The sequence below is a fragment of the Aristolochia californica genome, unplaced genomic scaffold (assembly GCF_029961685.1).
Source record: "Aristolochia californica isolate CCGP_79_NKW_82.1479 unplaced genomic scaffold, dmAriCali1.0.hap1 SCAF_14, whole genome shotgun sequence".
Taxonomy (NCBI): domain Eukaryota; kingdom Viridiplantae; phylum Streptophyta; class Magnoliopsida; order Piperales; family Aristolochiaceae; genus Aristolochia; species Aristolochia californica.
This window is the reverse complement of record NW_027181815.1, coordinates 1,629,156-1,641,816: the sequence shown is the minus strand read 5'-3', so window position 1 is coordinate 1,641,816 and position 12,661 is coordinate 1,629,156. Positions and strand designations below refer to the sequence as shown.

At 40.4% G+C, this 12,661-nt stretch overlaps 4 protein-coding genes across 5 annotated transcripts; 3 read left to right on the top strand and 1 right to left on the bottom strand.

The window, feature by feature from the left end:
• Positions 1-176: 176 nt before the first annotated feature.
• Positions 177-3,543, top strand: LOC137950606 (uncharacterized). Its single transcript, XM_068797171.1, has 4 exons — positions 177-398; positions 575-680; positions 2,488-2,620; positions 3,117-3,543. The coding sequence occupies exons 1-4, from the start codon at positions 283-285 to the stop codon at positions 3,383-3,385; spliced, it is 624 nt and encodes a 207-aa protein (XP_068653272.1). The 5' UTR covers positions 177-282; the 3' UTR covers positions 3,386-3,543.
• Positions 3,544-4,183: 640 nt separating this feature from the next.
• On the bottom strand, positions 4,184-7,006 carry LOC137950398 (transmembrane emp24 domain-containing protein p24delta3-like). Of its 2 annotated transcripts, XM_068796844.1 has the most exons (5): positions 6,665-7,006; positions 5,268-5,474; positions 5,055-5,131; positions 4,801-4,970; positions 4,186-4,533 (listed from the first exon to the last, which is right to left on the bottom strand). In XM_068796844.1, exons 1-4 carry the CDS (start codon positions 6,866-6,868, stop codon positions 4,826-4,828), a joined length of 633 nt encoding a protein of 210 aa, XP_068652945.1. In that variant the 5' UTR covers positions 6,869-7,006; the 3' UTR covers positions 4,186-4,533; positions 4,801-4,825. The 2 variants fall into 2 exon arrangements, with proteins under 2 accessions (XP_068652943.1, XP_068652945.1); XM_068796842.1 differs by having other exon boundaries at positions 4,184-4,970.
• Positions 7,007-8,280: 1,274 nt separating this feature from the next.
• LOC137950173 (RING-H2 finger protein ATL5-like) lies at positions 8,281-9,168 on the top strand. The gene has a single exon (XM_068796554.1). It carries the CDS (start codon positions 8,281-8,283, stop codon positions 9,166-9,168), a length of 888 nt encoding a protein of 295 aa, XP_068652655.1.
• A 1,662-nt stretch (positions 9,169-10,830) lies between these two features.
• Positions 10,831-12,556, top strand: LOC137950667 (F-box protein AFR-like). The gene has a single exon (XM_068797252.1). It carries the CDS (start codon positions 11,288-11,290, stop codon positions 12,371-12,373), a length of 1,086 nt encoding a protein of 361 aa, XP_068653353.1. The 5' UTR covers positions 10,831-11,287; the 3' UTR covers positions 12,374-12,556.
• Positions 12,557-12,661: the final 105 nt, after the last annotated feature.

Genomic DNA, 12,661 nt, shown 5'->3' with positions numbered 1-12,661 from the left:
ACCTGTACCGGTCAGCATGGTTGTCTGTTTCGGAAATTTGGTAGTAAAGGTTGTATATCCTGGTGTATTTCAAAGTGCACTACTAATAACCCGCCCTAAGGTCAAGGTCTTTTTGGTGATTTTATAAAGTAGTGTTAGTACCGGGACAAACAACATCGTCTGAAGTTCCAAACATGCCCTTACTATCACTGAAAGGTCATAGCGAGTAATCGGTGCGCGCTCCAAGGGATCCTGCTGATTTTGTTCGCTGCTGAATTTCTAGCGGTTGTTCCTGCTCCGACAATGGAAGTAGGCGAAGAAGGAGAGGCCCCGAACCCTAACCTTCGCGCCCGTCACATTACAAAGAGAGCTCTCCGGAATAAAGGGCTCTCTATTAGTTTCAACGACAAAGATCTCAAGTACTCTCTCTCTCTCTCTCTCTTTCTGTTTTTCATATTCATGTTAATTTTAGATTGAACTTTTTTTTCTTACGGTCTTTGTTCCATCCATATTAGCAGATTGACAGTGAGCTAATGAGGCACTAATTTTATTTGAGACGTTATCTTCGTTATGCTTCAACTTTTTTTGTTAATAGGGATTATGTTACTGGGTTCCATAAGAGAAAGAAGAAAAGGAGACAAGAAGCCCAACGGCAGTTGCAGGAAAAGGAAAGGCTCAAGCGCATTGGACAACGTAAAAAGGTTTGGTCCGTGTGCTAGTTCTTATTGGTTTTGAGTTGTAAGTTGAGTATTCTAGTTTTTTGCCTTTTCGTTGCATTTATAGATAATTGAATATGATTTAACTCTTAAAGAGATATGTTGCGATACGACTAGGGGTTTCTGTCAGTAACCTCATTAAAGTAACAGTTAGTGATCAGGATCAATTTGCGTGGTAAACTTTATAGAGTTTATTAGAAAGAAAATAGCTTGTTGCATGTAGGGTATTTTGAGTTCTTTGGCTTACATGGACGTGGGGACCCATAAGCAAACAATGCAAGAGGTTTTTGCTTGCCCTCATTTTAACTAATATTGATCTATTTGAGGGCATCCTTGATCTATTTATTTTGCACGTCGAATAATTTTTTTGTTGTTGTCTCCAAGTTACCTGAGAACGCAGTCCATGGGTTTCAAACACCTTATCACTTTAAAAGGAAAAAAAAAAAAAGAGGTGTCTGATCACTTTGTTCAGTTTTCTTTTCCCTTCTCCCTTCTCTTTATTGTTAGTGGTATCTTCATCACAATCACTTCATCACGCACTTATTCAGAGAAATGCTTGTTAGTACTTTTTTTTAAGGATCTCTGACAAGATTCTTTGAACTTCACATTTGAAGTATATGAACTCCAAAACATTTGTTTATTGATATTTTTGAACTTCATCACATGTTTACCTGAGAACTAAGTGATGTATTTGAAACAAAGTATGAATTTTCAGTTAAATTACATGTGTGAGAATGATGGTTCCAAATTCAGTCCCCACAAGCATCTCTTAATGTTTGAAATGTATTTGAAGTCTGAATGGATGCATGATGGTGGGACTATGGAGTTTCAATGATATAATGTGCCCACCTCTTGGGAGTCTAACATTGCTTTTTATTTTTACATTCCTTGCAAGAACAAATCATGGACAGTACTTCGCAAATCATGCTGACATGACATTCTTAGCCATTGTCTTCATATTGATGAATCTTTTGTATTTTTACTCATTGATTGCAGTTGCCAACTGACTTTTGTTGATGGTAGTTATCAACAGTACCTTGCCCAGATTTCTTTCCTCAAGTAGTTTGTGAGGGATCCAATGCAAATATCATGCTAAGGCCTTGCAATTAAAAATTTGATCAGTAGTCATGTTTGATTTCCAATTAGTTCAGATCTGGAATTATCAATTAGCAATCAATCAACTCAGTGCAGTTGTCTCAAATTCTAATATCCAACTTTTCAGGCACTGTATATGTCTGATTATGCCACTATATGGTTGTCAAGTGGTACAGGATGATCTCTTTTTTTTTTTTTTTTCCATTTTCCCTCATTTGTGTGCTAAGTTCAACCACCTTAGCATCAGTGGCTATTACTGAGTATTGGTTGGGTAGTCCCATGACTTCCATCTTTAAAATTATGTGATATGGCAGTTCTCGTTGACTTTATCTGAATCTTAATAACCCAATTGAGTTTGTTGGATGACCAAATCACTACACTTCTTTATCTAACAAATCAGTTCACAATATTAATTTATGTTTGAACTTGAAGTTAATGAATGCACATTCAATAAGGATCTAGATTTGACGTTTGGCTAGTTTTAGATCGGCAATCTCTCTCTCTCTCTCTCTCTCTCTCTCTCTCTCTCTCTCACACACACACACACACACACACACATTTGAATGGTCTTGCCCTCAAACACTAAAAATGAAAACCAATCTATAACAATACTGTCAAATTATTTTGGGAATAATTCTATTGGTTGATCGTCCCTATCCTCTAACTGTTTGTTGTTGTGTTCATATCTGTTTTGTAGAGGAAGCTTGAGAAAGAATTTGCTCTGTATGGAGCTGTTTCATCAGTGAATACAGTAGGGAGTGGTTCTGGGCCGAATGAATGCGGTGATGAACCTGAGGAGGATGGCCCTAAAGAAACTACGTCAGTTTCTGGTATACTACTATGGAAAGCTTATAGTTTGTTTAGCCAAGAAATATGTGGTGGCACATCGACAAGTGGAGCATGAGTAGATCTTTATAAAACCTGATTGTTGATAAGCAACACCCATAGAATCTATGATGCTATTCTGAAACATAAAAAAAGAAAGAAAAAAACTGTCCTAATAGTGGATTCTCTCCTCATGCTGAGTGTGAACCATCAGCTGACAAGTCACTTTCAAGCACTGTAATTGAGATTTAGCTTTGTCTGATGACTCTGATCTAAGCATTCTAGATTTTTTATACAGACTCTTTCACAAATTTTGATAGAAAGTAGGCCCTTTGTATGTTTGCCAAGAAAACAAAAAAGCTTGCTTTGATTGCTCTTATGGATATTATCACCAAGTTACTGCATACAGATGACTGTCTTTCGAAAGTGTAAACTAGTGTAGGTCTTGAAGTTGTTCTTTTATTGATGGAAGTTACTGATGTTGGGACTTTTTACTTGAAGGAGCAAAAATGTATGACAATGGTGAGACAACAGTCACTGTGACTACTATGGATCTCTCTCGAATAGATGAGAATGTTGATGCAATAGATGTTCCCAGGTTGGGATGTGGATCAGAAAAGGAACATTGCTCATCTGAGAAAAAACCACTAAAGCAAGTTGCTAAAAAGGCTAAGCAGAAACCAGTTATGAGGGCCAAATCGAAGTCCTTCAAGAAGCGCAAGAAATCTTTACCGAAGGGCACAGGGAAAAACAAGGGCAGAAAAAAGTAGTAGGGTACTCTTTCTCTCTCTCTCTCTTTCTGAGATTATAAAAGTAAATTATTATTTGTAATTGTCCCAAAATGATCAGATCTGGTAGACTTACTATTGTGCAACCAATTATATTTCTCTTGCGTTTTATGCCTAGTAATCGGCATGGGGAAGTAAAATGGAGTTGACATTAAAAAGCTCCCATGGTGGGTAGCTTACCGAGATGCAAACAAGTATCTAACATCTGGTTGACATGTTTCAGCCGAGTAAATTGTTAACAGTAACTACATCAAAGCTGTCTCTAAATAGTTTTCAAGATTTGTAAATGTAGTGATGAGCTGCTAAAAATTCTCAAGAGTCTTAACTCATCATCGAGGCTGCAGCATTTGGTGACGGTGGCCCTTGTAAGTTTTTATTGGATGTCAAAAACGATTGACATTATCGATGCCTGCAAAGGCACATACCTGATATGAAGCGAGTTAATTAAAAAAGAAGCTGTAAACAAGAAAAAGTATATTATTCTTCTTCAATTCTCACTCTCTCAATCGAACAGATGCCCAAGATAGAGCTGAATCAAGTTTGAGAAACGAGTAGTTCACAGAATAACGTTTATAATTCTTTGGAATGACCTCCAGAGTAAGCAAGGATCATCTGGGATTGTTCGAAAGTGGGCCTGACCAGGCTGTAAACATCCGTTTTTTTGGAAATTATTGTTCTCAGTTAAATTAATTTGAAACTTTTAATAAAACAGTGATCATTTATTAGGTTGCTACCTTCACAATTTTACTTAATTTCAAGAATTGAAACAAAGATCAAAGATCAAACTTTTACAAGAAGCACAATTATTCAAAAACTAACCCTCTACCTCAGCTTCCACAAGCTGCTAACTTAATTTCAATGCAAGATCAATGTACGATGGTGGTCTACAGAGTAAAAAACCCATCTGTGACTTGATGTTCCAGGATTCATTTAGACCTTTGATCTCCAAACCAAAAGTCTGCAATAGCCTAAGAACTGAGAATTTTATCACTGCGAGACTGATCTCTGAGTTGTATCTTGAATAGGTGAAGTGCTTTGTCCCGCTTCATTATCGATTCCAACTCTTCATCCTGCTTCAAGATCATATACTCTGACATGGAAAGCTTTTGCTCCCAGCTTGATGTTCACATCTAAAAGGTTATTCCAAACTTGATAAGTTACTCTCAACAATTACCACTCAGCATGTTGCTGAATAGCATTTACATCAACATGAATCACCTCAAACGCACCACAGAGCGAAAAGATTTTTATCAATGGTTTGGAAAATTTTGATTTTTGTGCGTGACTTCATTGTTATTAAAAAAAAATTGTTATTGATGCTACTTCCATTGCAGGAACAACATCCATAATAAAGATGATATGATGTTCTAAAATTTCACGATTGAACATTTCCCTACCATGAAAATAGCACCAATTGGTATTTTATATGAGTTTCTTCTTCTGAAAGTAGCGCTTCAAATGCCACAGTTGCACAACAGAGGCTCCTATGCAGACACCCAGTGACATAATACTGAACCATGCAACCCTGGAGTTCGTTGTTTCGCTCACTGTTCTCATCTCTGCCTCCCTGTATCCATAAACTAAATAACTATGCAACATTTCATGAAAAGAAGCTCAAAGTTAAATCTGGAACACTTCTCTTGCAATATACCTATTCTTCAGGTATAGTAAATTCTCATGGATGGCCTCCACTGCCCCTTCTAGTTTCCTTAGCTCAAGCTCAACACCCTGTTCTTGTAAAAGCAGTGAGAAAAGGTGCACGTTTTGAAATGTAGTATGTAAGATTAATTTTATGGATAAATACATGAGGAGTTGTAATATGTATTTTTTAACTACATAGGAATGCCAAATGCAGGGTATATACCTCAATTTTTTCCTTCCTTGCAACAGAATCCCAGTCTCTTGCCGCAATTCCAATTCTCCAGTCAATACTAACACTAGCTCCTCCTTGATGATAGCTATCCAACCAAAAACAAGCAAGATAATTCCCTGATTCAGTTGTTGTAAATGCAAACTGATCCGTTGTTACATTTTCAGTGTGATGAAGATTGTTTCCATATGGTGAAGTCACCTGAAGAGTACAAGAAAGTATTGACTGTTAATAACTTGCATGTCAAGATCTTAAATAAGAGGTAGCTATTACTTTATTTCACTCTCCTGTACTAAACCTGTGAAACTGAATTGGAAATTCAAATACAATCCGGCAAATAAAATAAGTGCAAACTGTTGGACCTATTACCCAACATAGAACAACTTGTCAAGGATTCATGTAATGTAAACCAGTTAGTCCAGTAAGAAAGTAGTATTGCTACCCTACCACCTCTTCAAAGAAAAAAAGAAAGCAATAATGTTGAAATCATAGATGAATACATCCATTAATGTCTTTAAATTACTGAAATCAAGATTCAAGAGATAGGAACACTCACTAGTTATCTGAGAAAGTAAGTTCTGTGTTTCATTATTAGCAGTAGAATGATACTCTTCAATCTAACATAGTCATGCTAAGTAAGATTCATGTTCTAAGTGCAGAATAATAGATTTGTATATTATATCTTTGATTTCAACATTATAAAAAGGCCTTCAGAGTGTTCATGACAAGATCCAAATTTACTTAAGTGTTCCTCTAACGATCCTGAGAAGTAGTTACCAAATATGGTGGCTGATGAACACCAGATAGGAACCAGGTTTCTTATTGAAATACTAACAAACTAGAGATATTTTGAAGTAGGTTTTTCAGTTGTGGTGCAGCAAATATGCTGGTGCAAGAAATATGCTTCCCTGCGACTTGAACTATTAAACAGTCGTCTGAGTCGCAATTAAACTTTCTCATCGCCTTGATACAGGAATTACTTGTACGCATCTCTTGCATGTTGAATTAGTATTTAGACAACATTGGATCATTCACGCCAATAAAAATAAAATCGATTTCCATGTCAAGGAACAACTGCAACCCAGTGTTTTAAGTGATAATTTTAGCAAGGCTCAATATACAGACAAAAATCTAGAAAAATACTTTTCCCAACTTAAAAGCACATCCCTTTAATGGAATCGCCCACTGTGACTGAACTAATTGTAGCTCGATTTATCATCAATTTTATATGACTGGGCTCAGAAAATTTCTTTGGAAGTGATCTCAGTGGCAATTGCTCGCAAGAGAAAACATAACAAAAAAGGAAAAATTCATACAAAAACTACCCCAATCATTAACAGATAAATCACGTCACAGCCAATATAGGTCAACTCGGATGAAAGATTCATTACCTTGACCGAAATCTTTGGCGCCGGGCCTCGGTCGTCAGAGATGACCGTATAATCACATAAAACGACGACGTTTGATTGGATTTCTTCCGAGACGCACTTGGTTCCAGTCGAAGGGAGGTTCAACCATATTGCACGAGAAAAAGGCAGCAGGCAGACGCAGCATAGCAGCAAGACCAGGGCGCGAAGGATGTTATCCTTAGCCATCCTCGCGCTCAAATCGAGCTCACCCAAATTCCCGGTAATAGATTCGACCCAGAAATCCAAAGGCGGATACGAACACGAAGAGACAAAAGAAGCAAAAACGCACAGATCTGTACTGCGGACTTCTCTTGATCTTTTTTTTGTCCGTCTTTTATCTGATTTTCCTCTCTGATTCTGGTTCGGCTTGTTCAAGGGGGAGGGGGGGAAGAGGGTCCCAGTCTCAACGTGGCGATTAAGCGGGTAACAGATTTGTGGGTTCCACACTTACAGATGTTAGTCCACGCTGAGTGAATCTCGTTTTTCACTCGTGAGTCCCTCGACTCCTTCTCACCGTCGTCTCTTCTTCTTCCTGTCTTCTCCTTCTCCGGCTCAATTTAACTCCTCTCAGCCTCTCTCAAAGCCAAATTTCATTAACCGATTAAATTAATGAATTAAATTAATATTTTAATTTTAAATTAATTTATTAATTTAAATAAACAAAAATCCTCTTATTTATTAATAAAAAAATTAAATAAATCCATCTTATAAAAGCTTAATCTTTCAAAGAATTTTATATAATAAAATATCTTATCTTATTTATTTATATAAACTCATGACTTTTAATATTACATTAAATTATTAATTTAAAAGTTATAATTTATATATTGTAAAAGTAAGATATATACTTTTTATTTTTAATTTATAAAAAGTCATGCAACTAGGGGTGGGAACCAGGTTGGGTTTTACGGAAAACCGACCCAACCCAACCTGATAAAAAAACTTAGGTTCAAGTTTGTAATTTTACCCCAGGTTGGCAAAAAACCTAGTGGGGTTTCGGGTTGAGGATAGGCTTATCTAAACCCGACCCGAATCCTATCTGAACCTGACCCACATAGGAGACGAAGATAGAAAAGGTAAATAAGACTACCCTCCCCCCATTTGAATGGGTCTAAACATTTTTTTATACGATCTCAAGGGGGGATTAGTTTTAATAATATTCTCTAAATTCACAAATCTCAACCCGATAGAAAGATCTCATTCATAGTTTATATTTCTATACTAACGTGTGACTTATGATTCAAGGGATGGCTTCCGTGTCCATGTAGTTTAAGTATGTCACTCGGCCTAGGGTCAACCGTTTAAGCAATTTCTCATTGGAAGATGATCCAATTTTCAAATATAGAGCATTAGAAGTCAGAACAAGCCAACCAATTAGATAACAGCTTCTAAACGGTCAAATCTATATATAGGGGTTTCTGAGTCTTGACACAGACATGCATGGACGGTTCTGATCGTTCCTTCTATCCCATGCTCTACTGAAACTCTTTTCTTCCATGCAAATTAAACTCATGCTTAGACATCACATGGAGCTTTAGTTGGAACTATAAACACGGTCACAGTCGCCGGATCACATCTCTTTCTTGAAGAAAACTAGGATGGATCAATTGGGTTTTCTTCTCTTCTGCTGCTGCGCCTTGTCTTCCTGCTTCGCACAAACCCGGGATCGTCATAGCCAGGGGCCACCTCGTTTCTCGAACTCGTTTCCGGTTGTGTTCCTTGTCATGGCAATTTTAGTCCTCACCACAACATTCACCGTCATCATCTGCTCAAAATTCCGCTTCAAGGCGTCGAGGCCAACATTCCCCATCGTCACCAACCCAGATGAGCTTGAGACGGAATCGGAACCGGACGGAGTCGATAAAGAGATAGTAGACTTGATCCCTATGTTGCGTTTCTCTGCGTTGAAGGGATCGACGAAAGACCTTGAGTGCTCAGTTTGTCTCTCCAAGTTCGAGGATATTGAGATCCTTCGCGTGCTGCCCAAGTGCAAACACGTTTTCCATAGACACTGCCTCGACCCGTGGCTGGAAAGCCACTCAGGCTGTCCGTTGTGTCGCCGGAAAGTCGAGGCGGAAGATCTAGCCATCTTTAAAAGGTCCGGACGCTTTAAATTCTTGCAGGTTGAACTATTTGAACAAACATCGCCCGGCAGCCAAGGATTGAGAACCAACGACGAGATGGAGAAGAAGCGATTTCGTCGACTTTCTTCGATTCCAGGTTCGAACGCCGATTCATTCGTTACGTCGAGGTACTTGCTTCCGTCCGGCGAACGATCAATATCAGAGATCACTTCCCTCTCGAGATTTGCAGAAAATGGTGGAAGCGTCGGAATCAAAGAGGGCTCCAGTTCTTCCCGCGACGGAAAACAGGAGATCGTCTGGAACCTTTGGTCGAGTATCGCGAAAAGGATAGTTGAAGGGCTGGTGGGAGCAGAAAGACAGAGAGATTGTCACAGGATATTGGAGACTCCGGACATGGTTTGAACTTTGAAGAGATGGGTATCCTGTAATTACAGAAGACTGTAGTTCTGTAGATGTACAGAGAAATGTAAAATTAGATTCGCTCATAACGTGATTGTCTGTTTGCCATGATCTCTGGACCCGGTTCAGTCTCGAAGTCCCAATGGTCGGTTTTAATTGAATCCAATGAAACTAACTGGTTTGGTCCGGTCCTTATAACATTGGTACCTACATAAATCAAACTACTTTCAGAAACCAGTTTCTTAAGAATCTTACTAATTGTAACCAAGCAAAAGGAACGAAAAAACGTTGGAAAAGCTTGCTTTTGGCTATCAATGTTGATTTTTAACAATGGAATGACATTTACCTACCCACCAACCGCTGTTTGTTTCACGGGGAGAAATGACAAGATGGGTGCAGTGGGGGAGATCCAATATGAAAAGTCATTATATGTGAAACATACCAAACGGCTATATCGGTTGTTCGATCATGATCAATGATTATCTTAGTCGTTTCACATGTTTCATATGGAATAGCTTTCGTTATTAGATCAATCGTGTTTAGTTGAAGTTAAGTTAACATACTTCTTCATATGTAATAATGACATAATTTTTTTTAATCTAAGATATATTAATAATTGTGATAGCTCACATGAGAGTTTGATTTAGATCAACCCCAAAAAGGGTAATAAAGCTTTAACTGCCCTCTAATTAAATCGACCATTTAAAAAAACTAAACCAACTCACATAAAATGTTAGCGTACCATGGGAAGAAAATAGGGAAATCGGTTCATGAAGTTCGGAAAAGGTCTTATTCATGGGGTCCATCTTTTTCCTTTTTTTTCAAGTCATATAAACATAAACCTAAGTAACAAATTATAACAATTTAGAATGCTTTATGACTAAAAGTTATGCTTATCCTTGATCAAAGGTGGAAGGTGTGGGTGATATCTGATAAGTGTCTTTCTTTCTTTCTAGGGGTCAAAATTCAAGTTTTAGGCATATCACATGTGCACACAATGCTTTAAATTATGATAAAAAGAGGGAGACCAATGCCTAACAAAAGCAACCTGATTTTAAGTGAGTCACTTTTTCTACTAATGTGACATAAGTTGTCAAAATTGAACCAGTTCAAGCAGCCATTTTAATCAACTCTTTTTAAAAAGTTATTCTACTACATGGCGGGTGACACAGTGTAGGACTCTTAAAGTAAAAGTCATCAACACTTCACTGTGTCACCCGCCATGTAATTGGGAAACCACATCACACGCATGTTAAGTAAAAGAAAAGAAAAACTTGTTCAGATTTGTGGGCCTGTCCCTCCTCTCGGGCCATGTAAAAGGCCAAGCCTTATGCGGACAAACGCTGCGTGCGAGTCTCCGTCAGGCTTTTCTACAAACACGTAATGGCCATATGCCATCCAAGGCGAAAATCATGTCTCAGCTTCAGACCGTTATCCAGGTTTCTCACGAGCATGCCTTCTTGTTCTTCCACAGTTAATCACCGCCTGCAAATGTCAAATCAGATCCAACAACTGTCCTTCGTCTCCATCCATTTCTCACGCCCTTTGAAAGTTCTGCAAGACCACGCTGACTTTTAGTAAATTTTGTTCTCTCTCGTAGGCTTCTTAGTTATCCTAGTTCCAATTCGTGGAAGTGGGAGTGGAATCTATTTGGAGTCTCACAGTTTGCGGCTGGAGAAATCATTCGGTTTCATTTTTCGTTTCTATATAATAGGGGCAAATTGGGCTCTGGTGGTGGAAGAGAGGGGATCGTCGTCCGAGGATCTGCTCCGATCAGCAGACTGGGAAGAAAGATACTAGTCTTCCCGCGCCGTGTTTGCCATTTTCTTTTTCTTTTGTTTGCAGAGGGGAAGGGAATAGCTGATCCGTCCGTTTTGCGCGGAACCTCGTTGCTTGCATCGACGTCAGCGTCATCGAATTTTGGCATTTTGTCTTCTCCGACACTTTTTTGTTTAATCTCTTTACTTTCCGTTGCTCGGATTTGGCGGAATTCTTATTTCCTTTTAGCGGCTTTTGCTCGCCTCTTCTTCTAGAAGGGGAGCACTGGCTGTTACTAGATAAAACCTCTGTTGGATCTGCAATCGAACGAAACCACTCTTCTGTTATTTGCAGTGGTGCAGAAATGGGGATTTGTGAAGAGGAGAAGGTTGAGGTATCGGATGATTCCGAAACAGAAGCTCTGATTCCTGGTTTACCAGATGAGATTGCAGAGCAATGTCTTGTACATCTTCCCTTCCCTTCCCAAACTCTGGCTCGATCCGTTTCCCGGTCGTGGAAGAAGGCCTTCTCGAATTCGAATTTCCTTCAATCAAAAAAATCCCTATCGCTATCACTTCCTTACCTCTTCGTTCATGTTTTCCACAAATCAACCGGCCACACTCGGTGGCAGGCCTTCGATCCGCGGTCCCGCAACTGGTTTCCCCTCCCACCGATGCCTTGCTCGAGTAAATTCTCCGCCCCGGGGAGCCTCGCCACCGCCGCGCTGCCGCGGGAGGGCAGGCTCTTCGTCCTCGGAGGGGCCTGTGCGGACAACCTATCGCCGCTTAGAACTCTCGTCTCCTACCACGCGCCGTCGAACTCGTGGTCCCTGGCGTCGCCCATGCGGATCCCGCGCGCATTCTTCGCCGCCGGGAGCATTGGCGGGAGAATAATAGCCGCTGGCGGTGACCCAGCCGCGAGCGCAGAGTGCTACGACCCGGTGCAGAACAGATGGTGGCAGGTGAGCGGGATGCGCGCGGGGATCCCGCGGTACGACGCGGCGACGGTGGGGTCGAAGCTATACATAACGGAGGGGTGGTGGTGGCCGTTCACGTTTCCGCCGCGGGGGGCGGTGTACGACGCGGAGGCGGACAGGTGGGAGGAGATGCCGGGGGGGATGTGCGAGGGGTGGACGGGGGCGGGCGTTGTGCTGGAGGAGAGGCTGTTCGTGATTCGGGAGCACGCGGACCGGAGGCTCAAGGTGTACGAACCGAAGAAGGACACATGGCGGGAGGTGAGCGGGGAGGGACTGCCGCGGGAGGTGCGGCGGCCGTACACGGTGACGAGGGCGGAAGGAAGAATATACGCGGCGGGGAGCGGGCCGGACGTGGCGGTGGGAAGTGTGGCAGAGGACGGTAGGGGCGGTTGGAAGGTGGAGTGGGACGTGGTGGAGGGACCCGCGGAGTTCGAGGACTTTGCGCCTACCAACTGCGAGGTGTTGTATGCGTGAGATTCCATGTTTTTCCTTCACTCATTTCACCGTTTTGTATACACTATTCACTGTACTGTAAACTTATGTAGGGTAGGCCATCCTCCCTTAAACTTGCTTCTTCTTCTTTTTTTTAACAGAATAATAAATAGATATATCCAGTCCCTGACTGGAGGCCGCTTGCAATTTCTTGAGAGCTGTAAATATATGTAACAAAATAATGTGATTTTTTTTTTATGGAATTATTTGTGAAGAAGGAAAGGAAGTTCACGTATCTTGGAACACATCAGAAAAACAGGCTGCGTAAAT

What these genes read in the sequence shown, in the direction of transcription:
- LOC137950398 (XM_068796842.1), bottom strand. Translation starts at nt 6,868, where the DNA reads ATGGCTAAGGATAACATCCTTCGCGCCCTGGTCTTGCTGCTATGCTGC. An exon ending in CGCCAAAGATTTCGGTCAAG is followed by an intron (nt 5,475 to 6,664) that starts GTAATGAATCTT and finishes TGTACTCTTCAG; the next exon opens with GTGACTTCACCATATGGAAA. An exon ending in TTACTATACCTGAAGAATAG is followed by an intron (nt 4,971 to 5,054) that starts GTATATTGCAAG and finishes TTATGGATACAG; the next exon opens with GGAGGCAGAGATGAGAACAG.
- LOC137950606 (XM_068797171.1), top strand. Translation starts at nt 283, where the DNA reads ATGGAAGTAGGCGAAGAAGGAGAGGCCCCGAACCCTAACCTTCGCGCC. An exon ending in TTCAACGACAAAGATCTCAA is followed by an intron (nt 399 to 574) that starts GTACTCTCTCTC and finishes TTTTGTTAATAG; the next exon opens with GGATTATGTTACTGGGTTCC. An exon ending in AGAAACTACGTCAGTTTCTG is followed by an intron (nt 2,621 to 3,116) that starts GTATACTACTAT and finishes TTTTACTTGAAG; the next exon opens with GAGCAAAAATGTATGACAAT.
- LOC137950173 (XM_068796554.1), top strand. Translation starts at nt 8,281, where the DNA reads ATGGATCAATTGGGTTTTCTTCTCTTCTGCTGCTGCGCCTTGTCTTCC.
- LOC137950667 (XM_068797252.1), top strand. Translation starts at nt 11,288, where the DNA reads ATGGGGATTTGTGAAGAGGAGAAGGTTGAGGTATCGGATGATTCCGAA.